The sequence below is a fragment of the Pipistrellus kuhlii genome, unplaced genomic scaffold (genome assembly GCF_014108245.1).
Source record: "Pipistrellus kuhlii isolate mPipKuh1 unplaced genomic scaffold, mPipKuh1.p scaffold_m20_p_5, whole genome shotgun sequence".
NCBI lineage: Eukaryota > Metazoa > Chordata > Mammalia > Chiroptera > Vespertilionidae > Pipistrellus > Pipistrellus kuhlii.
This window is the reverse complement of record NW_023425551.1, coordinates 9,423,626-9,447,778: the sequence shown is the minus strand read 5'-3', so window position 1 is coordinate 9,447,778 and position 24,153 is coordinate 9,423,626. Positions and strand designations below refer to the sequence as shown.

The 24,153-nt window shown below is 36.3% G+C and overlaps 1 protein-coding gene across 3 annotated transcripts in view; it reads left to right on the top strand.

Annotated features, from left to right (window-relative positions):
* Positions 1-24,153, top strand: part of TBC1D32 (TBC1 domain family member 32) — a 94,386-nt gene that overhangs the window by 20,142 nt on the left and 50,091 nt on the right. For 2 of the 3 annotated variants that reach the window (XM_036414930.2, XM_036414932.2), the window contains exons 11-20: positions 2,617-2,707; positions 6,656-6,796; positions 8,146-8,238; positions 10,583-10,725; positions 13,675-13,802; positions 14,360-14,561; positions 15,264-15,346; positions 18,326-18,464; positions 21,498-21,585; positions 22,642-22,760. In XM_036414930.2, coding sequence (XP_036270823.1) covers positions 2,617-2,707; positions 6,656-6,796; positions 8,146-8,238; positions 10,583-10,725; positions 13,675-13,802; positions 14,360-14,561; positions 15,264-15,346; positions 18,326-18,464; positions 21,498-21,585; positions 22,642-22,760 — 1,227 coding nt within the window. The remainder of the gene's footprint in view (positions 1-2,616; positions 2,708-6,655; positions 6,797-8,145; positions 8,239-10,582; positions 10,726-13,674; positions 13,803-14,359; positions 14,562-15,263; positions 15,347-18,325; positions 18,465-21,497; positions 21,586-22,641; positions 22,761-24,153) is intronic. The other variant, XM_036414931.2, reaches the window with a different exon arrangement.

Genomic DNA, 24,153 nt, shown 5'->3' with positions numbered 1-24,153 from the left:
AGGTTTCAGCTTTGACTTAGAGAAACTCATGACAAACAAACAATCACTGAAGTTTTTAGGGCAATAGTGTGTGCTTTTAAATGTTTTCTCAGGTTCTGACCAAGCAGAAGCTAAGACAGGGGTGATATGGTCATTGGTATGACAATCATTGACTGCCCTTTTTCATGAATTGACAACCAGGGAATGTTCTCATGAAATTTTTGTAGGAGTTCAAGGCAGCTTGACCAGGTGCTTTGCACTATGTTTTTGCTGTTAACTGGTAATCTCAGAGTTGGCTTGCATTGATTGATTGGATTGGACTATGCGCTTCCTGTTCACTTTTGGATACTCAGTACATGCAGGGCAAACTGGGATAAAACAGGAGTTAAGACTGTACAAATAGCAAGCAAAACAAGCGAAGAATAAACAGGTTAGTAGCACAAATTTTTACCCAATGGTGCCTCTCTAGAACAAAAAGCTACTTTGTACAAATTTCATTACAAATCGTAGGAAAACAAATTTTGCAATGAATGCCCATGAAGCAAGTTGGAGCTCAGGTTGTTGTTGACACAGACTCACAAGATGGCAGATCTGAAGGGCTATGAGAGTTTGGGACTCGTGGGGGCTCAGTGAACAACTCTTTGAAATTCCCACTGAATGTTGGCAAGTCAGAATCTTGAAGGTAATTTTAATGGTAGTTCCAGGATTAAGGCCATCATTCAATCTGAAACAGTGCATAAAGCTGAATGCATTGCTTAAGTTAAGCAAAGCAGATTCTTCCTCGGATAGGGTTTGGGGAAAAGCTTGGAATTCAGGGAGTGATGGGCTCTCAGATGAGTTTTGTCTGTTATAGAAGAGATTTCAAGTGAGATTGTTGCTGGCTGATTGGCTTTTACAAATGTGCTTCCTGGAGTGTGTCTGTTATTGGCTGATTTTCAGAAGCAAGCAGCTAACACTAATTGCTCGGCTTTCAGAAGTATGTTCATTGAGATCTTTTGACATATATTGATTTTCAAAATTTTAAACTTGTTCTGTTGTACACCTGTTACCATGGTTATATAGCTTTATCGTTGATTTATTAAGTAAATTGAAGTCATCTCTGAAACAAATTACACTTTTCTGAGGATGGTGGGGAGTTTTTTAATCCTAATGAATAGGCACTATCCTGGGAAAGGGAGGGGGATGCTTTTGGTAGTGGTAGAAAAATATCTCAAGGCAATATAATAGCATGTTTAAAGGCTTAGGATTTGGAAAACACATAGTACGGATGGAAATTGCACATATTTTATATGTCTGGACATACATTGCTAAGATAAATGTGAATTGGAGTTAGGAAAATTTCTTGAAAATCAGTTCTCTGAAAGCTAATATTAAGTGGGTAAAGGTGTTTAAAACATTCTTGGGTGCTTTAATTGGGTACGTGTCAATTAACTTCACTTTATTTCACACATGTGTAGGGCAGAGAAAAATTCCATAAAAATAGAAAAGGTATTAGTCAAGGAAATCTTCTGCTCCTTCCCTTTTGCACATGACAGTGTTGATTTAATATAAACGTCAGGTTGGAGGGTGTTTCAAATCTAATTGGTGTGTTTTGATTGGTGAAATTTCCCAGTGAATTTGCTTTTGATGAATTAGTTATTTGTTTGCATGTTGAGTTGGCTTTTGGTGACTGATTTTTACATAGATAGATGTACTTCTGTATTTGTTTGCTCAAGTAAGTGATTAGGGCAGGGGATATCTGGAGGATCAGAGGTATGACTGTCGGATCATAAAGAGTTTTTGTATAATGTCAACTTTAGGATATTGACATTTATTCAGAAGGTGTGGTGAACCACTGGTAGGTTTTTAACTATTGAAGTAACATCATAGTAAGGCTTGGAATATTAGGAAAATGGGTTTAATGTGCTAGGTGGAGATAGGGGAGAAGTGTTGAAGCAGAAAGATTAAGAGTCTTCTCAGTAATCCAAGCAAAAAATGATAGAAACATGAATTAGGGCTCTTAACAGAGTGAATTGGGATGAATGGATAGACTCGGGAGTACCATATTTAGAATGTAGGATTTGAAGAACTTGGCTTCTTGAATGGGGTGGGGTGAGTGAAGACTTAGCTGAGTGACTAATGTGATTCATGGAGATAAGTAACAAAGTAAGAGAAAAATAGGGGGATTGGGAAGGTTTTAGATTTGATCATACCTAATTTGAAATTTAGATTTTTAGGAGGCAGTTTTATATTATTGATCTGAATCTCTAAAGTTGGATTTAGAGGAGATAGATAAATATGGAAAGGAATCCCCATGACCACCCCCAGATTTGATGATTTTCTGAGAAGACTCAAAATACTCAGTATATAATGATAATCCCAGCTATGATTTATAACAGAAAGAGGATATGAAGCAGAATTGGCATAGGGAGAAGGCTCATTTGGTAAAGCCTGGAGGATATCAACCATAAACTTCCATGTCTTTTTCCAGTATCAAATGGGACAGCTCATATGAAATGATGTCTACCAAAGAAACTCATTAAAGACTCTGTCCAGTTTTTAAAACTGGGGGTTGGTTATGTAGGCACCTTCTGCCTAGCACATAGCAGGGCTAGTAGGCTGCAAATTTCTATAATTAATAAGTTGTTATTTTATTAGATAACTGCAGCAGTTCAGCAGTGTGTTCAGTACTTTGAGTTATGTGAGACTATGAAGACCAATGAGATTGTGGGACATTCAAAGCATTGTGGTAAGTATAGTTTTCTTTGTTCTGTACTTTAAAAAAAATGGTACAGCTTAGTAGTAACTTTTATTTTTTTAAGTTGTTAGTAGCGTGGTAAAATTAGATCTAATGTAAAATATTTTTACAAATTTACAATATATACCATAATGAAGGCTTTTTATAACTTACCTACATTTGAAATTAATGTATCATCATACTATTTTTTACCAAAGGCAGTTCTTTAATTTTGTCCTAATATGTTATACTGCAATAATATACTGTTCATTTTTTCTCGAGTGTATCAGTCATTTAATTGTCACTTAGACATTTTAGTAGGAAGAAAATTCTATAAAATACTATTTTATTATTAGACAACTCCCACCCCATGATTTTTCTCTGATTATCCTCAGTCTGAGCTATTATAGCTTATGATTTATAATCTGGCCCTGTTCTCTCTTTCTCTATCTAAATTTTATCTCTAATTAGTGATTAAAATGAATCTTCTTTTACAGACAGATTATTTTATTTTATTTATTTTATTTTATTTTATTTTATTTTGTTTTGTTTTGTTTTGTTTTGTTTTGTTAATCCTCCCCAGAGGATGTTTTTCATTGATTTGTAGGGAGAGTGAAAGAGAAACATTGATGTGAGGAAAACACACTAATTGGTTGCCTCCTGCACGAACCCCGACCAGGGCCCAGGCCAGGAAGGAGCCTGCAATCAAGGCACATGCCCTTCACTGGAATCAAACCTTTGGTCTGCAGGCTGATGCCCTATCCATGGAGCTATACCAGCAAGGGGTGCAGTCAGATTCTTCTGCATATCAGTGCTTATATATCTTTGTTATTCCTACTCCTACTGCCCATATCCACATCCTTTACACTAATATATATCTTATTTATTGCGAAAGAATAAACTTCACTTTAAAATGTTCACAAAAGATTATCTGCCTATTTTGGATTTTTATTGCTCTTTTGCTTACATCATCCAACCTGCCATGTGAATTTTTCATTCTGTTATTTTGTCACTCCTCTAAGTAAAGAGTAAGTTCTTTGATTATATCACATGTGTCAAACACAAGGCCCGCGGGCCAAATCCGTCCCGCCAGGCCTTGCAATGTGGCCCGCACCGCGCTGTCATCACTGCACTCCGCTGCGTTTCCATCACAATGACAGTTTATGACTGTTCAGTAAACCATTCGGCCCGCGATTTAGGCTGGATTTTAGATTTTGGCCCCTTCTCTGATTGAGTTCGACACCCCTAGATTATATGAAGATACTTTATTTTTTTTTTTTTAATCCTTGGGTAAATTTTTCATCTAACTCAAGCAAGAAAAATGGTTAAACACCAATAATTAATGGGCTTCAAAAGCCAATGTTTTATAGTGGAGGAGGAAATACAGAAGCCAGAGTTTATTCTTCAAGTGGAAGAAAAAGTTAAAAAAAAAGGGTAGATAAGTTTATATAAATATCTTATTTATAAATTTATAGATTTTCCTAATTTCTTGATATTAAAATATTTTTATCCAGTGCTTTTACTCCCCTCATCCCTCATTCCACCGGCCCTTAGTGACTTTCCTTTCTTTCCTTTTTCCCACGGTGCTACACTGCTTTCTCCTGCCATTTCTTTCAACATTTTTGCTCATTATTTTCTTTCAGTTTCCTGCCTCCAATTTCCCAACTTTAGATCAGTCCAAGCTTCCATCTTCTCTGGTCCTTAGGAAATTGAGCAGAGAGCACTTGTGTTGTAAATCGATAGTGCACATATCTTTTTCTAACCATAGCCGCTCTCTTTGTGTTACTTTGGGATCTTAGATGTTCTTTCTTCGTTGTTTCATGATAGCTTATTGCAAGCCTTCACCAGTCTCGTCAAGCCCCATGCCTTGCCCCTGCCCTCTTTTCTCTCGATAGAAGACCTTGCATCCTACTTCACTAAGAAAAATGGAACTTTGCAGATATGAATTCCCCACGTACCCTGCTTCTGTGCATGCAAACACATGTTTGTATGCCATTATTGATATCTCCTTTCTCTGAGCTATAATGGAGGGGCATCCTTCTGTTCCAGATTGGTCTCCATCTGTTCCTGATTTTGTTTCTGTTTGGTGTTCTTTGTTTTTGTTTCTAAACCAGGACATTGCTTTCCTTGTTACTGTGCCTCCCTTTGTATTGGTTCCTTCCCCTGCATCCTCTAGACCTCCTTGTAGGTCTTTCATATAAAAAACTGAGCAAGTTCACATGTACCTTATCTCTGCTTCCCTTCAGAGAAAACTCTTCGAATTATTCTTTATATACCCAGGCCACATTTTTTTTTTTTTTTTTTTTTTTTTACCTCTTACTCACCTTTTTTTTCTTATTCACTTTTTAGCCACAAAAATGAGGCTTCTATTTCTGCCACCTCATGACCTTCCCATTGTCACTTCCCCCTCTTTCTTGTCCTTGCTTGTTTTACCACTTTGGTGTCTGTTGATCCTTTCCCTTCTCTTCCTGGCACCATTCTGTTTTGGATTTCCTCATTCTTGTCCAACAAATTCTTAGTCACTTGAAAGCCTCTTTTCTTTTCTTTATATGTTTGTACTCACAAAAGTTTTGCCCTTTGTTCTTTTCTCACCTTAGTCTACTTGTTCTCTCTTGGGAGAGCCATTCACTGTCCTGGCTTCAAATATTCTATATTTATATGTATATTGTAACTATCTGGATGCTCCATGGGCTTTCAGTATTAAAATATTGAGGACTGAAATAACTTCTTTCTCTTTTTAGGACTGTTTTTATTTCTCCCATTTAGAATTACTCAAATAGAAGACAAATTCACTACATACACAGATATTTGAGTTAGGAACTTGAAAAACTTTTTATTCTTTAATATTTCACATATAGACCTCTCTAAGGCATATTGATTTTCTTTTCTTAAACATTTATTTTTATCTACCTGCTCTTCATTCTTGCTGATGCTTTTGTTCATGATTTTTTTTTAATGAATCTTATTTCAAGCCTTGACCTTCTTCCATTCACATTTTATGTTGCCATCAGAGTCAGTTTTTCACATGCATATTTGATATAATAGTTACTTTTCTGCATAAAACTCCTTTGTATCATCCCAATTGCCTCTCGATAAGGTCTTTGTTGTTTCTGTAGTTAAATCTTTTGTGCTTTGCTCTGATACCCGTTACCCTCTTGTCTTTCCCATTTGTCCTCCTTATTCTCTGGCTATTTCACACTATTTGCTATACTCTGAATTGGAAGCCGAATTTAATTCTTCTTATTGGTTTTTGACACCAGCAAATATTCAACATCTTGTATAAAACAGGTACTCAGTAGATCTTGAATGTGTGGGTGAATGAATAATAAATATTTAGATGGTTTCTGTATTTCAGAGACTTGTTTCATTTGCTAACAAGATTATAATAGGAACTTTTGTAGCATTGACTTAATTGGTAGAATTAAACACTAAATGCTGTTTTCTATTGATTTCTTCCCTTCTTTAACTTATTCTTGAAGTCTTTCTTGATGACAGATAACTCTGACAAACTTAGGCTTTTTTGTTGTTGTTTTGTTTTAGAATGAACGCTCTATGTATATTGCACTTTTCTGAGTTTGTTAAGTTTTATAGGAATGCTTTTCTCCAGAGAGTCAGGTGTCAAGGGATCTTAGGAAACAGTAAGAAAATGATTTCTTACAAACAAAGGACTTGTATGCATGCAGATAAGCATAACCAATGGATATAGATATTAGGGGAGCGAGGACAAGTGCTGGGAGCTTGGGGGGCAGGAGCGGCCAATGGGGGAAAAAGGAGACATATGTAGTACTTTCAACAATAAAGAATTTAAATTAAGAAAAAAAATGATTTAAAAAAATTTATGCCAAGTGTCTACATTATAGACCGCAAACTTGTTTAATGTTTAGAAGGGAATGATGACAGGTACTATAAAACATAATGGCATTAAAATAAATGTAATTGTTTGTTTGCTTCTCTCTTAAGGGAACAAACAGAAAACTTTCTATTACTCAGGGCAAGAATTACAATATATTTATTTCCTCCACTCATTGTGCCTTTTGGGAAGATTATTGATCTATACACAAGGCAGAAAGCTGTTTCCCATAAAGCTGAGGAATAGAAAAGGTACGTACAATCAGGATAAATGAGTATGCCCATATATGGTAAGATTAATGTACTATTGATTATTAGAACTTGGAGATGTCATATAGTCTCTTCTATGGTACTTAGCAACATACCTTTTACATTTTTGTTCTTTTCCAGTATGTGCTTTTTCTTACATGTGTAGTTTTCTTTTTTTTTTCTATTTAGCCTTTCATGCTTACCTTATTTCTCCCTGCCTTTCAAAATCCTATACATACCAAGTGCGCTGTCCAGTTCTGGATTTAGAACTAGTCTATATTATCATTTTAAGTTCTGGTTCCCTATAAACTGGTGGTGATCTTTTGGGCTAATCACTTACCTGAAGTTTCATTTCCTTTATTGGGAATAAGAGACTAATGATATCAGTGTGGCTGGGCTCACAGAATTTTTGTGATGATACCAAAGTGAGGTTTGAGAGCACTGTTTTATAAACTGCAAAGCCTTGCATCATTTGATATTTTGCTATGTATACCCTAATTCCCACTTAATGCTTTCCCCGTCAAACTTCAGCACATGCTATGCATTATCTTCTTTACCTCCCTTAAAACTTTAATCTATACTCAGTATCATAGGTCTTCTATAAACTCAGTTTTGAGAAATCTATTTTACTGTATTAGTATAAGTCAACATTTACTTTTAAGTTTATTAATTTCACCAGAATTTTTTTAGGTGAAGTTTTGGTCGTAGAGGTTGGTAAACTATAGCAATTGGGCCAAAACTGGTACATTGTTTAAATGGCTTGTGAGCCAAGAATGGTTTCTGTGTTCTTAAATTATTGTAAAAAGTAAACAAAGAATATTTTGTGACATGTGAAAACGATGTAAATACCAAATTTGCTATATATAAAGTCTTATTGGAAAATGGCCACAATTGTTCACTTGCATATTGTCAAGGTCAGAATTATTTATGAGAGATACTATTTGACCACAAAGTCTGAAATAGTTAATAGGTGGTTCAAAATTTGTTTTCTGACCTCAGTTCTACAGTGTTATTTAGATAAGTTAGCTGGACCAACACATTAAGTTGAATTGTATTGCTCCTAATTGAATAAAATAAAACAGTCCTGTTCAGATTGGTAGATCTTCCTATGGTAGGTTTATATTAACTGATTTGTGCAACATAAATAGCAAAACTTCACTGTCACTAAAGCTTACTTGCCGTCTTTTAATTTTCTATGTTTAATTTTTTTTTTCTGGAGTCTTCTTTCTTCTGATTATAGCCCTGATTATACCATAGTCTCTGTGAAAACTCAGAATTGGAAACTCAGTTAAATTTTTTTTAAAGTTGTAAGTCTGTTCTAGAAAATAATTACTTTTTGTTTCTTTTTGAAGATTCAGTATCCCTTACAGATCTTCTGGTTCTGTTTATCCAACTTATCTATTACTCACCAAGTTGTCCAAAGATGACATCAGCTGCACATTTAGGTAACTCTATGCTTCTGTTTTAAAATATTTAAACATTTTAATATTTACATCCAAGAAATATGTAAATATTCTATTGTCTAGATGTTTTGAATGATTGACCTAGGTAAGTTGAGAGGTTTCCTAAGATGCAGTATTATTCATAATAAATTACATTGGTCCTGGAAGTAAAACATGAAATTTAAAATTTTTTCATTGATGTTTTAGGATGTTTCTAATCTACCTTTTTATTTAAAATCAATTTTTCTGGGAATTTTAATATTGTTGTGTATTAAGATTAAGATGTTCTTAAGAAATGCTATTAAGGGACGATCCATTGATAGGTACTGATACATATATGTATATTTTATTCATTTAATTTTTTTTTTTTTTTTTTTTTATATATTCCTGGATGTTTTGATTACCTTGCTTGTTTCAGCTCACACCCAAACCTTCAGGATCTTTTCTTCTTACTAAAGAATAAAACCAAAAAACCCCAACATCACATCTTTATGTTTTTTAGTAAAATGCATATTAGTATTAATTTTTAAAAAGTATTTTAAATACTAACTTTTAAAAAAATAACATATATTTTTTTAATATCAGTGAAAACTTCCAAAGCTTTATCTGAACACCCTCATAATCCATAAGCCCATAGTGACCTAAACCTGGAAGTTACTCTAGAATGCTGGCACAAATTCTGAGAGGAATTCAACTGAATCATAGAAAAAATGGTTTGGGCCATATATAATTGACAGATGTAGTAATTGATAGACTAGTATATGTGTGCAGTTATAACAGCTGGTTAGTCCTAACAATGACTCTCAGACTTTCTGCCTTACAGCATTTACATCTATAAAGTACTAGGCTAGGTTCCCCTGTGCAGTGGTCCTACAATATTCTATGCTTCCTTTATGATAAAAATTTTCTTCTTTGTTATAACATTTGTTAATGTCTTGGCTTACCATCTAGTTGACTTTTCCAAAATATTTGTATTTCTTTTTAGAGAGTGAGAAAGAAAGAGGGAGAAAGAGAGAGAAGGATAAGGAGAGAGAAACATCAATGATGAGAGAGAATCATCAATGGGCTGCCTCCAGCAGGCCTAGGAATCAAGTTGTAACCGGTCATGTGCCCTGACTAGGAATTGAACCAGTGACCTCTTGGTGCATGGAACAACACTCCACCAACTGAGCCACACTGGCCAGGGCATAGTGTACTGTTTTTAATCTTATTTATTCCTGCCTACAGTGTTCAGTATAGTGTCTGGCATACAGTAGACACCCCTGTAGGCTTGATCACCCCCAACTACTCTCTCTTGCAGGCTTGGTGCTTCCCAACTGCCCTCCTCTGCTGGCCTGATCCCTTCCAACTTCCCTCCCCTGCTGCCATCTTGTGTCTACATGGGGCAGCCATCTTTAACCACATGGGGCAGCCATCTTGTGTGTTGGAGTCATGATCAATTTGCATATTACTCTTTTATTAGATAGGAGGATAGAGGCCTGGTGTATGGGTGGGGACCAGCTGGTTTGCCCTGAAGGGTGTCCCGGATCAGGGTTAGGACATGGGTCGGCTTGAATGAGGGATCTGTGGTGGTTTTCAGGCTGGCCACACCCCTCGGCTACCCAAGCGGATGCCCTGGTATCTGGGATTTATTTATCTTCTATAATTAAAAGTTTGTAGCTTTGAGCAGAGGGCTGGGCCAGCCAGGGTGTGCAGAAAGCTTGGCTTCCTCCATTGCCGGGGAAACCCAAGCCTCCTGTTCACTCCGTGGCTGCAGCCATTTTTGTTGGGATTTATTTATCTTCTATAATTGAAACTTTGTAGCCTTGAGTGGAAGGCCTGGGCCAGCCAGCACGTGCAGGAAGCTTGGCTTTTTCCATTGCCAGGGAAACCCAAGCCTCCTGTTTGCTCCGTGGCCACAGCCATCTTGGTTAGGTTAATTTGCATACTTGCTACTAATTGGTTGGTGGGCATGGCTTATGGGTGTAGCAGAGGTATGGTAAATTTGCATATTGCTGTTTTATTAGATAAGATAAAAGGGAAAGTATTTGCTAGGAGGAACAAAGCTCTAAATATGCTTCTAACCCCATCCTCTCGCTGTCAAGCAATGATTTACTGTCAAACAGTGAGTAATCTTATCCTGTTGTCTTTTGGCATTCATATTTTGTCACTTTTATTAACTTGAAGATATGTTAAGCTAGATGATATCTCCTTAAGGTTTAGGTTAGAATTTGGTATTCCATCATTTTTTGGGCATTGAGTTATGTGATTTTTCAAACTGTTTAATCTTGATGTTGAACTTTTTTTTGGAACAGTAATAGCCAGTCCATAACCCATCATTAAAAAAAAAATACTTCTTCCATTACAGAGAATTACTCTCCTGCAGGTATGGTGACTGAAGTTCTACAGATACTCTGTGATCAAAAAGAATGTGCAATCGAATGCTTATGTAACAAACCTGTGGTTGAGGCACTTCTTCAGCCTATTCATAATGTAATGAAAGGAACTAAGGTTGGTATTATTTACTAAAGAGAAAAAGTCTCTTAGTTGGGTTTTAGTGACTATTCAAAGGGGTTTATTTCTAAATTTGATATATTTAAAATTATTTTATTACACAATCTTTCCACACATGAATGTATTTTATGCCAACAGATGTTTATTTATTGCTAAATTATAGTTTATGCAGTCAGTTGATTTATTAGTTATGGCAATATGGGAGAAAAATACATATTAACATTTTAAAATTCTTTTTTTCTAGCTAGGCTTAGAGCTGATGGTTGTAAGGACTAAGAAAAGTTATTCTATTAAAAAGCTATTTGTGTTTTAAATCTAATAAATCTTGTGAATGTTTTATTATTTGTTTTAATGGCAATTTTATAGCCTTTGGAAATGTGATTGTTTTTCTAAAGATCCAGCTCGGTTTTATTTGAAGAACTAATGTTACTTGAGGAAAAAAGCTTATAAACATCCTGGTTCCTGACATTTGTATATCTCTCTACAATTTATACATTATATTTCTTCACATTATGTAATGTAATGAGCAACTTGTTCAAGGTCACATTTTTAAAATATATTTTATTGATTTTTTACAGAGAGAAAATGAGAAGGATAGAGAGTTAGAAACATCGATGAGAGAGAAACACCATCAGCTGCCTCCTGCACACCTCCTACTGGGGATGTGCCCATAACCAAGGTACATGTCCTTGACCATAATGGAACCTGGGACCTTTTAGTCCACAGGCTGACACTCTATCCACTGAGCCAAAAGTTAGGGCTTAAGGTCAGATATTTAACAGGTGGCAGAACTGGGACCACTACTAGTACTGCTTTCTGTAATATATTCCTCCACTTCTGTGACTTCAGATTCTGGGGAATGACTCAAATTTATCAATGAGTTTATCAATAAGTTAAAAGTTGCTTAGCCAGTGTGGCCCAGTGGTTGACCATTGACTCATGAACAAGAGATCACCACTTTGATTCCTGATCAGGGCACATACCTGGGTTGTAGACTTAATTCCCAGTAAGGGCTGTGCAGGAGGTAGCTGATAGATGTTTCTCTCTCATTGATGTTTCTGTCTCTCTCCCTTTCTCTATAAGAATTAATAAAAAACAAAACAAAACAAGAGAGACCATAGAGTGTGTGCTCCCTCTCTAAAAAAACAAAAACAAAACCAAAAACCCAACAAACCCCCTCCCTCCAAAAAAGAAAAAAGAAAAAAATTAAGCTAAATGTTTTTGTCCTTCCATGTCTGTGTTATGTAGTGTTTTTATTGGTTTCATCTCTCTCAAAGGACTGGGCAATTGCTCACCCATCCATATATTCATTATTCACTGCTCATTCAGAAAACATTAAGCATTTATGTGAATGTAGTACACAGTATGGAATTCTGGGAAATTAAGAGGATAAAATGATAAATTATTTTGATGGTCTTATAGTCAAACTTTGAAAACAAAATAGAGAAGAAAAAAATGTAATACCTAATACAGCTTAATTTAATAAAATGCCATAATAGAGTGTTGTAAATAGAAACTGAGAAATGTGTTCTTGGATTTTAAACCATAAACATTGTCTTTGATTTTATACATCTTTCACTTCTTATTTTCTTTTGACACATTGATTGGTTGTCCCTGCAAACTTTGTGTTTCTATGAGAGAAGGAAAGTATTTTAGGCAGAGAAGTTGCTCTAAGAAAGATAGCTGGTATGAAATAAACTAACATTATTATTTTTATAATAATAAAAGGGTAATATACTAATTAGACCAGACATCCTTCCTGATGAAGCAGGGGCTGGAGGGAAGCCAGCCCCGGTCCCGGGTGCCTGCGGGCAGCCAGAGGAAAGCCAGCCCAGGTCCCCGGTGCCTGCTGGCAGCCAGAGGAGGGAAGCCTGGGTCTAGGTGCTGGAGGGAAGGAAGGCCTACTCCTGCACGAATTTTTGTGCATCAGGCCTCTAGTGTCTGATAGAATTAGGAATTCTTCAGATGAATATACTTGACTCATAGTTAAGTTAAGCCACTGAATTTATTGGAATATATTAGTTGCAATGTACAGTATATTCAGGTTTACTATAGAGAATATGAATATTGGCATCTATGCAGGTACAGGTAAATAAGTAGGTCCCAAAAAGAATAGGAAATTTAGTAGACTTTGGCACCTTGATGGGGTCTAGCATGAACATGAATCTCTAGTTTTTAGTATTTGCTTTGTACTAATTTGCTATATACTGGCAAACATTTTTTTAGTACATTCATTTAAAATAAAAAATAAGGAAATATGATTGGTCCAGCCTATGTTTTCTCATTAGGGGACATCACTGGCTATTGGCCAGCCCATGAATTGGCCAGCCCTTAAACCTACAATTTTAGACTAGTTAGTTGTAGGAAAGGATGCTGTTCCTTAAAAAGAATGGTATTTTGTTAAAGACTCTGTATAATAAAATTAGATTGGATACACAGGTAAATCTTATTTTATTCTGCTTAGATTTTTTGCACTTTACAGATGTTGCGATTTTCACAAATTGGAGGCAAGACCCTCCACCAACCAAAAGATTATCCCTCTTTATTGCCATGGTCAGGACTGAACCTAAATGTCTTCAGGTATGCCTGTACAGGAGCCCAGTGAGAGGGAAGTAAAGGACAAAATAACAGAGAAGCTATTGCATTTGTCCAAAAGAATTATATATAAAATTGTAACAGTAGCAGTTCTCTCAATTGTCTTAATAAACAATAACTGATTTGCGTAAAAAGTCTGTATGAATTTTCCTCATTGACTCTGCTGGTAAGAGACTCTAATCTAATATTACTTTTAATTCAGACATATTATTTCACAGCCAAACAATCATAACATTCTTTTTGTTGTGGCAATATAACTTTATTAGATTACACTACTGCCCTTGAATTTTAGTCTGTGCTATGTTAGCATGTCATCAAATTATGTGACTCTGTGCTCTTTTTAATGTACAGGCTGCTCCACATTGCTCCGAAGCAGCTTTAATTTACACGGCTGATATTTTGACAAGAATTGCATCTGTAGAAGAAGGGCTTACCTTACTTCTTTATGGAGAAAATATGAACTCTTCTGAAGAAAAAAGGTATATGTCTGTGTTTAAACAACTTGTGGAATTATTAGCATATTTTGTAAATCTGACTCAACATTTCCAAGATGCTATGCTATATGTTGATGAAAATATGGGTAACTATTTTGGGTGTAGTTAGCTTCCTGACCTGCCACTAATAACATATTAGATCATCAGAAAGTTGAAGGAGTAACCAGGATTATGGACTGTGCAGAGGAAAGAAGAGAATTCTGGGAGTAGATGATAATAGGTAGCTTCTGGGCTCAGAGAGATTTGGAAAGATACCACAGCCATTAAGCAAAAACCAGATGACCAGGATAGCGGTTACTCATGACAGATTAAACCGCATGCGTTTTCTATTACATTTTCCCTCTGTTCTACTGAAAGTGCTCTCATTATTAGACATCTGCACGTGGGTGGGAACAAGAATATTGATATGTCAGAGAAAAGGTTAGAGGAGAACTAAAAGCAAGCCAAGCAGATGAGGCATTTGTGATAAAGCTAGCCTTTAGTAGTGATTTATAAATTCATGATTTATAATCTTGGAATCACCTGAAGGTATCTTCTGTTAGTTCTACAGGTGCTCATAAAATAGCCCAGTTTTTGAAAAAACTTCTTGATGAAGATATTTCTATTTTTTCTGGATCGGAAATGTTGCCCATGGTGAAAGGAGCTTTTATTTCCACATGTTGCCAAATATATGGTACATGTGAAGGCTTGCAAGTGTTAATTCCTTATGGTCTGCATGAATCTATGGCAAATGCATGGAAGAAGGTAAGTATTTTCAAGTTTTTTCTCCCTCCTTGCAAATCTTTATTTTAAATATAATTACTATTGTAGTGTCGTATTGCAGTTAAAATAGTGTTTTACTGGGCACATGTGACTTCTTTAGAATCATAGTTCTGGAGGGCGTAATGCTTGTTAATTCGGCACAGGATGACTTGAGAATTTCCCCTCTCTAGAACATAGTTCTAGGACCTAACAGTACTACCGAGTCTTTTCTTCTGGCAGGAGAAGCTTAGATAAATTATCTTTGCACAGACTGACTTTCCTCTTTGGAAATTATTTCTGTGCAATTTTTACAGATGCTGGATTTTTGTTATGGACACTGTAGAATATAATGTAGCAATAGTCAAATATAATGTATATCAATAGACTGTCTTTTTCCCCCACATTCATATGCTTTATTTATGAAGTACTTTAAAATTTATCTTAATTAATGAAGTATTACAGATGTCCCAACCCCCCCCCCCCGCCCACCCATTAACTCCTCCATCCCAGTCCCATTCCCTCCCCAGCCCTTCACTGCATTATTGTCTGTGTCCATGGGTTATACGTATATACATATAAGTAAATACTTTAAATGACATTTAATTAAGAACCAAATTTAACTTTTGTAGGTAATTTTTAAAAAGTTAGGAATGTGAGTAATGCTATCAGTGAAAAAAGAGTGCAAATTAATCTGTTGTGTTTTAGACGAATTTGGTATCAGAAAGAATTCCTACGCCAGTAGAGGATTCCGATTCTGTCTCTTCAGTAAGCCAGGAATCCCAAAACCTGTAAGTATAACTGATTAAATAAATTAAAAACATAATTGCTGAAACATTTTTAAAAATGAGAATGTAATGGACCACTATAACAAAAACATTTTATGGGAAGGTAAATTATACATAGGACCAAGGAAAATTATACTTGGAAGTTTAGAGATCAGATTTATAACTTTAAAAAATCTAGCAATATTTATTATACTTGCTTTCTTCTGTATTTATATTTTGGGTTAGGAAATTTGATGTGTGGAGCTGTTTCCAGAAAATATGGAGAATTACCAAATACTAACATTGGAAACCTAACTAGGGAGTTCAGTAGAAGGAAAGTATTTTCGAATGCCAATGAAGTCCATGTATATTTAAATTATGATTTTTTCAAAGTATGTGAGAATGTGTTTTAATAAGACTTTGGAAAGGGAAATAATTTACATCAGTATTTATACTCATTTTAAATTTATTTTTATTTTTTATTTTTATTAAAAAAATATATTTTATTGATTTTTTACAGAGAGGAAGGGAGAGAGATAGAGAGCTAGAAAGGTTGATGAGAGAGAAACATCAACCAGCTGCCTCTTGCACACCCCCTACTGGGGATGTACCCACAACCAAGATACATGCCCTTGCCCGGAATCGAACCTGGGACCTTTCAGTCCACAGACCGTCGCTCTACCACTGAGCCAAACCGGCTTCGGCTCATTTTAAATTTAGAAGTCCCTTTGTTTCTTCATAGATATCAATGCTTTATTTATTTATTTATTTATTTATTTATTTATGTAAGAGAACATTTATTGGGTAAATGACAGAGGTAGAAGAAGTAATTCTTAGAAGAAATGGGCTTAGGAAATGAGTTATGGAGGTAAAGAAAGGGCCCTTGGAACTTGGGAGTGAGGAAGGCAATGGTATAATTGTGCCCGAGGAAGGAATGACAGGGAGAGAGAAGGAAAAAGGAAAGGCCATGGGCACTCCAGGGAGGAAGAGTGCACTGGGTCCTCCATCCTAATTTAAGGGTGGAGACTTTCAGGGAGGTCCCAGGGAGAGATCTCAATAGAATATTCAGTAAGCCTTGCAGGTGTGTCCCCTCAGGGTTGTGGTCTCCACTGATTGACAGGCGGCACCAGGGCAGGGGGTCAGCTGGTCCTGACATCAGCCATGGCTGGTTTGTTGCTTCTCTCGGCTGGAGTTTCTTGGCTGCAAACTTCTGTGGTGTCTTAATGGGCTTTGATGTGCACAGGTCAATGGACCACTTCAGTCCAACAGCAAAGGCTGATCATCCCTCCAGCGATCCTGGATGAGCCCGAAGATGAGACAGGAGTGTGAGCTGTTGGGTTCATTGTCTCAAGAAGTTGACAGATAAATTGAAATACATATATGTATTTTTAAATTAGGATGTGGTGACATATGTTCCTGGATTCTCTTCTTGAGTGCTGGCATAGTCTAAACAGATCATAATTAGAGAAGAATCTTGAAGGATACTCTGAAGAGAAATCCAAACACTAACATTTGTAGATCAAAACAAACCAACCAGTTAGTAAAAAAGCCTTTTGCATTTTTTAAACAGTGTAATAGTTTAAAAAACAATTATAGCTAGTTTTTAGAGAATTAACTTTTTATAATATAGTTGTCATAAACTTAAAATCAACTGGCATTTTTTTCTTTGGTGAAGGAGTGAGGAAAAAAACATTTCTGCAATTCATTTTTTGAGGTGAATTTTAGATCTGTATTTTTGGAAGTCTATTTTCGTTCATTTAGTACTCATTCATTCAGCTATTTATTGGACTAATTTTTTTTTGCTGAGTTCTGAGGATAACTATATACTTTAGAGAACTTATTTAGTAGTATAGAAAACAAATGAATAAATATAATATAGCAATATGGTATGTTCAGTTTATATGATAAGGGTCATGCAAGGTACACTGGGAGTCAAATATTTTAATCTCTACAGTTTCTTTCCAGGCAATTTAGGAATATCCAGCAGGTAGTATGTTGTCTCTTAATTCTGATATTTCTGAATGAAATTCTCATATCCCTTCTGTATTTCCAGATTTCTATCTTTCACTCTCTTATTAACAGTATGCCTTCTGACTGTATCAGGTGTTTTCTCTGGAGAATGTTACTAGCTTTCCTTTTAGAACTGTTCTGAGGGGAAAAAAAAAATCATTCTTTAAAAGTATAATAAAAACTTATGAAAATAAATATAATATGCCTGGGATGCTTTAGAAAGTCAGAAAACAGATATTCTATAATGAAAAGGAAGTAAATTTCAAAATAATAGAGAGTTTGGGCTCGGGAAATCCAGGCATAGCGGAATTATAATAGGAATGCAATTTAAGCATGGGTAAGAGAATCTAGATACACTAAAAGTGATGACATGTGCAGTGAATATTTGATTCATTCAGTGAATTAAAATTGTTGGGATGGACGATGTAAGAATAAAAGAATTATTGTCCTGGCCGGCCATTTTGGCTCAACAGCTAGAACGTTGGTCCACAGACTGAAGGGTTGTGGGTTCAATTCCAGTCAAGGACACATACCTTGGTCATGTTTGGGAGGCAACCAGTTGATGTGTCTCTCTCACACTGATGTTTCTCTCCTGCTTCTCTCTCATTTTCTCCTCTTCTACTCCCTCTAAAAATAAATGGAAAAATATCCTATTGCCTGACTAGTGTGGCTCATACCATGCACTGAAAGGTTGTTGGATCAATTTCCAGTGAGGACACATGCCTGAGTTGCGGACTTAGTCCCTGGATGTTTCGTTCTCACATTGATGTTTCTCTATCTCCCACTCTCCTTTTGTCTCTCTAAAAATCAATAAAAGTATTAAAAGAGTTCACTATTGAGGAAACCATGCTTTTTATCATATTTTAAAACATTTATTGAATACTTTACAACCAATATGTACTCTTAAATTTAATTATCATTAGTATTAAGGTAAAATATTTCCTATTCCACTTGAGTATAAATAAACTTATACCTTTTCTTTACCTGTTTCAGTATGGCTTGGGAAGAGAATTTGTTAGATGGTTTATTGAATTTTGCTGCCACCCCTAAAGGACTACTACTTCTTCAAAAAACAGGTGCCATCAGTGAATGTGTGACATTTATGTTCAACAGATATGCAAAAAAATTACAGGTACGAATTACCATCTGCCACAGGCAAAAGGAGTTTTTGTTGCTTTAAAAGCTGTTAAGAACGTTATCCTGTTTTCTGTGCTTGAAGAGGTTATTAAACCTGAGTTAAAAAAACATACAGCACTGTAATGTTTAACTTTGTTTTATTTTTTAGGAAAGCATTAGAGAGTTGATGTTGGTATCTATGGCTGTAGTTAACAGGATGGCAAACAAGCCTATGCAATTGAAAAATTCAGTTAATTATCCAGGTGTTTTATAAAGGGGCTATCAAACATCTGGTATACTAAAACTGGGTGGAACCTCAGGAGAAAAACCTATTGGGTTTAAATGTATGCATCGATGGCAATGTAGGTCTCACATTTGAAAAGAAACAAATATGTGAAGAGGGATTTTATTGTTGCTACTATTACATAAAATTTATACTGTAGCCTTTTCTCAGATAGAGGTCATAGAGGTATATTCAGTTTTTGCTGTCACAAAGAATAGACCTCTGAGCTTTTCAGGATCATAGATAATATGCCTTTATTCTCTGTCTCTGGCAACTGTTGTTTTTTGATGTTATTAGTTTGCCTGCTTATAAATATCAGCATAGGCCTGGTGCATGGATTCGTGTACAGATCTGTGTGGGGATCGGACCTAAACCGGCAGTCAGACATTCTCCAAGGGATGTAGCAGTGCGCCAAGCGGCAGGCGGCCAAGGAGGAGCTGGAGCCCGGGACAGGAGCCGTGCTGCTTGTGCTCATCCCGCCCGCAGCACTTGCTGCTCCATAGCGCTGCTGCTGCTGCTGCTGCTGCTGCAGAATCAGGAGAGGCTCCGGCCGCCACAGCCGTGCTAGCCAGCTGTGAGCCCAGCTTCTGGCAGAGCAGCACACTGACCACCAGGGGGCAGCTCCTGCATTGAGCGTCTGCCCCCTGGTGGCCGGTGCATGTAATAGCGACTGGTTGTTCTGGTTGTTTGGTCGTACTGTCGCTTAGGCTTTTATATAGATTGTATTTGTTCTTTTTTTTTAAAATATATTTTATATATTTTTTACAGACAGGAAGAAAGAGGGATAGAGAGTTAGAAACATCGATGCGAGAGAATCATCGATCAGTTGCCTCTTGCACACCCCTACTGGGGATGTGCCCGCAACCAAGGTACATGCCCTTGACCGGAATCGAACCTGGGACCTTTCAGTCTGCAGGCTGACGCTCTATCCATTGAGCCAAACCGGTTTCAGCTGTATTTGTTCTTTCTTAGTTGTCATTGTAATTTCCTGCTTTTGTTTAAGCCTATAAAAAATAGTTAACTTTTTAGGATTGCTTTTGCCAATGTAGATTATGTAGTTCCTGAGGAAGGGGCCAGAACATCTCTTTATAAATAAAACATATGAACATCTGCTTATTACACTAGGTTAGTATGTGCAGATGTGTTTTTATTTGTTTAAATGGACCTCAAGTATAGAGAATTTAATTGTTTACATGTTTCATTTCATGGCATAATGTTCCCATCTGTCCATGCAAGATTTCTCTCTTGATTAATTTTATTCTCTTATCAGTCCTGATTTACTCTGCATGAATCCCCCTACTCCAGGCTTCATACCAATGTGCTATGTGTAATATTTTTGAATGTTCATACTTCTTGTGTAATATTATCTTAGCCTATGCAGGCTGCTATTCCAAAATACTACAGTCTGGGTGGCTTGTAAGTAGGTTTATTGCTCACAGTTCCAGAGGCTGGAAATCCAAGATCTGGATGTTAGCATGGTCAGGCGAAGGCCCTCACATGGCAGGAGCTGGGAAGCTCTCAGTGATCTTTTTTTATTTTTTATTTTAATATGTTTTATTGATTTCTTACAGAGAAGAAGGGAGAGGGATAGAGAGTTAGAAACATCCATGAAAGAGAAACATCGATCAGTTGCCTCCTGCACACTCCCCACTGGGGATGTGCTCGCAACCAAGGTACATGCCCTTGACAGGAATCGAACCTGGGACCCTTCAGTCTGCAGGTGGGCGCTCTATCCACTGAGCCAAACCGGTTTCGACTTAACATGAATTTTTTGAGGACGTACATTTAGACTATATCAAATATAGTTTACATAAATGAAATTGTGTTGTTCTAATTGGAATTTATCTGATGGTGAATTTTAATCTCTTTGAGTACTAGTTAACCACTCTCCTACCTGCCAGCCTGATTGCTCCCCTGCTGGCCTGATCTATGCCTAACTGCTCCCCTGCTGGCCCAGTTTCCTCCAACTGCCTTCCCCTGCTAGCCCGGTCATCCCCAACTGCCCCTCTCTGCTGGCCTAGTCACCCCTAACTTTCCCCCACCCCCCCCAACCAGCCACCCCTTATAGCCCCCCTGCCAGCCTGGTTGCCCTACACAGTCTGCTTGTTCAGTTGTTTGGTCATCCCTCACTAAGCCCCCTGCTGGCCTGGACGTAGGCAGCCATCTTGTGAAGATGTGTGGGTTAATTTGCATATTGCCTTTTTATTATATAAGATTCCCTTCCTTAGGGGAAAAAAATCATATTGCCTTTAAAAGTAATTATAATTTTTAAGAAGATATCATTGTACTTTTTAAAGTTGTTTGATTACTTAAAAGCCGTGTTAAAAAACTTGTAGTCAATATAGATTTATTGATGAGGAAATTTATCATTGAAGAACCAATCTAAAAAATTAAATAATAAGCTAATAGAATTTGGAGTTGGAAGGAATCTTACTTTACATCTTGTCAAAGTCCCTTATTTTATGTATGAAGAAGCGTTAGACCTAGAGAGAGAAGGTCAAAAAGCTACTTAGTTACCTAGCTGGGATCTGAAATTAAATTGTCAAAAATATTATATTAATATTAACTCAATTATGATATTTTCTGAGTTTGTTTTTGCCACTCTTATCTTTACTTGAAATAATGTCTAGGTTTTTGTTTGTTGGTTTGTTTTTTGTCTGGTATTTTAATATGAAAAATTAGTACCTCTACATGTAACAGGTAACTAAATACTAACATGCTATGTTTTCCTGTCTCTCATGGTTGTTTTTTATTTATGTTGTTTAGATCAGCAGGCATAAAAAGTTTGACCATGGAGTTTTGTTTACCCAAGTGGCATCAACAGCAGCAGGTACAATAGCACTACAAAGTTCAGGTACTTTTTTTCTTTTAATCCTATATAATAAAGAGCTAATTGCTAATTAGACCAGACAATGAAACGACCTTCCATAATGACCAGTGGGTAGGGGGCGGGGCTGTGAGGGCACGAGGCAGCCAGGGCCATGAGGCAGCCGGGCCTGCGAGGGCCGATGTGGCTGGGACTACGAGGACTGAGCCCCTTGCATGAATTTCATGCATCAGGGCTCTAGTTAAAATTATAATAATTTAAATATAATGAGTAAGCCAATGGAAAATTTAACTGGCATGGACAAGTATCAAGAAATTATTCTAAAGTTATTTTTCCCACATTAGGCCTTAGGTCACAAAAAGTTATAGGGTTTCCTTTTTCCAGGTCAACCATCAACATTGACTGCAAGGCCAAATCGCTTTGGAAAGAATGCTTTGTGTTTAGTGGGATCAGGAAGGTGTGGTGTCTTATGAGCTTCTAAAACAGGGTGAAACCGTTAATACTGATTTCTGTCGATAAACAAATAATCAATTTGCACCACGCTTTGATCATGAAACAACTGAACTATGCTAGAAAACATGGCAAAGTAATTTTGCTTAATGATGATGCACCATCACACACTTCAAAACCAGATAAAGACACATTAAAAGATCTTGCCTGGGAAGTATTAACCCACCCGCAGTAGTCACCAGACCTTGCTTTTTAGATGACCACTTGTTCAGATCGATGGCACATGCACTTTCTGAGCAGCATTTCAAAACAAACAAACAAGTGGAAAATTGGGTCTCTGAATGGTTTGCCTCAAAAGAAGAAAAGTTCTATAGGGAGGGTATCCACAAATTACCTAAAAGGTGAGGGAAATGTGTAGCTAGCGATGGACATTACTTTGAATAAAGCACTTTTGATGTTTCTCTTGAAATTATCGTGTTTTCTTTGATTAAAAAATCTGCCATTATTAACTGGGGTACCTAGTATGTATCTTTTGTCAATGTGAACCAATCTAGTTAAAGGGATAATTGTATCTTTCCTCCATAATCCAAAGGAATAGCATACTATAAATAGATTTAAAACACTTCATTTTAGGGTTCATTAATGCACTTATAACTGAATTGTGGAGCAATCTGGAATGTGGAAAAGATGATGTTAGAGTAATCCATCCCAGGGCCACTCCAGTGGATCCTATTGACCAAAGCTGTCAAAAGGTAAGAGATGATTTTCATTGAAATGGTATCATGAAGTTATCAAAATTAAAAAATAGAAATTCTGCTTTCTGTATTGGTGGACTAGTCCCTTCCAGTAGAAAACACAACTTGGGAAAAATAACTTAAAAATCAAACTCAGGAAAAATAACTTAAAAATAAGTTTTTTTAAAAAAAATATATTTTATTGATTTTCTTACAGAGAGGAAGGGAGAGAGATAGAGAGCTAGAAACGTCGATGAGAGAGAAACATCGACCAGCTGCCTCTTGCATACCCCCTACTGGGGATGTGCCTGCAACCAATTTACATGCCCTTGGCTGGAATCGAACCCGGGACCTTTCAGTCCGCAGACCGACGCTCTAGCGCTGAGCCAAACCAGTTTCGGCTTTTTTTTTTTTTTTTTTTTTTTTTTTTAATGGCAATAAACAGAGAAGAAATGGAGGGGAGTCAGTACAGATGAAGAGAATCTGCCTGAGATTCTACATTTAACAGATATATTTGCCTAAGAATCAGTTTGTGATCCACTGAAGATTGGACAGATATTAACAATAATGCAATAAGTATGATCAGCTTTATGTTATGAATTCAACTAAGATAAAAATGGCAGGTTTCTTAAAAATATGCTTACCAAAATGGACCAAATCTAAAACAGAAAATCTAAATTGCTATTTATTAAAGAAATTGGATTTGTTATCAAAAACCTCCAGCTAAGAAAACCAGATAGTTTCACCAGTGAATTCTGTGAAACTGTATAGGAGAAAGAGTATCAATGACACATACACATTCTTTCAGAAAACAGAGATAGAGAAGTCAGTTTCTAACTTGTGTTATGAGGCCAGCATAACCTCGACATGGAAATGAGACAAATGTTACCAAAAAAGAAAATTATAGACTAATATTTCTGATGAATATAGACTTAAAAATACTTAACAAAATATTATCAAGTTGTATATAGCAATATGTAAAGTGATCATTCATTATGATCAAGTGGTGTTTAGCCCAGCCATTCAAAGACCGGTTAGCATTCTAAAATGAAAATCTAGTTCACCATATTAACAGAATAAAGAGAACTCTCATCCAATGATTTCAATAGAAGTGGAAACAGCATTTGAGAAAATTTAATACCCATTTATAAAACTCATCAGATTCAATCCTCAGTCTGATAATGCTATCTTTGAAAAACATGAATCTTTAGCTTTTCATGGTAAAATATCATACCTAAAATTTGTTTATTCAATTTGTTTGATTCTTAAATTTTCTGAGTTTAGTAAAAAATTTTTAAAAATGACAAGCAGGAAATTTAATAGTTACAAATTAGTATAATCAATACAATACAAATTAATATGGAAGTATTGGCAAATATAGGGCTTCTAGAGGTGGACAGAGTTCATTGGA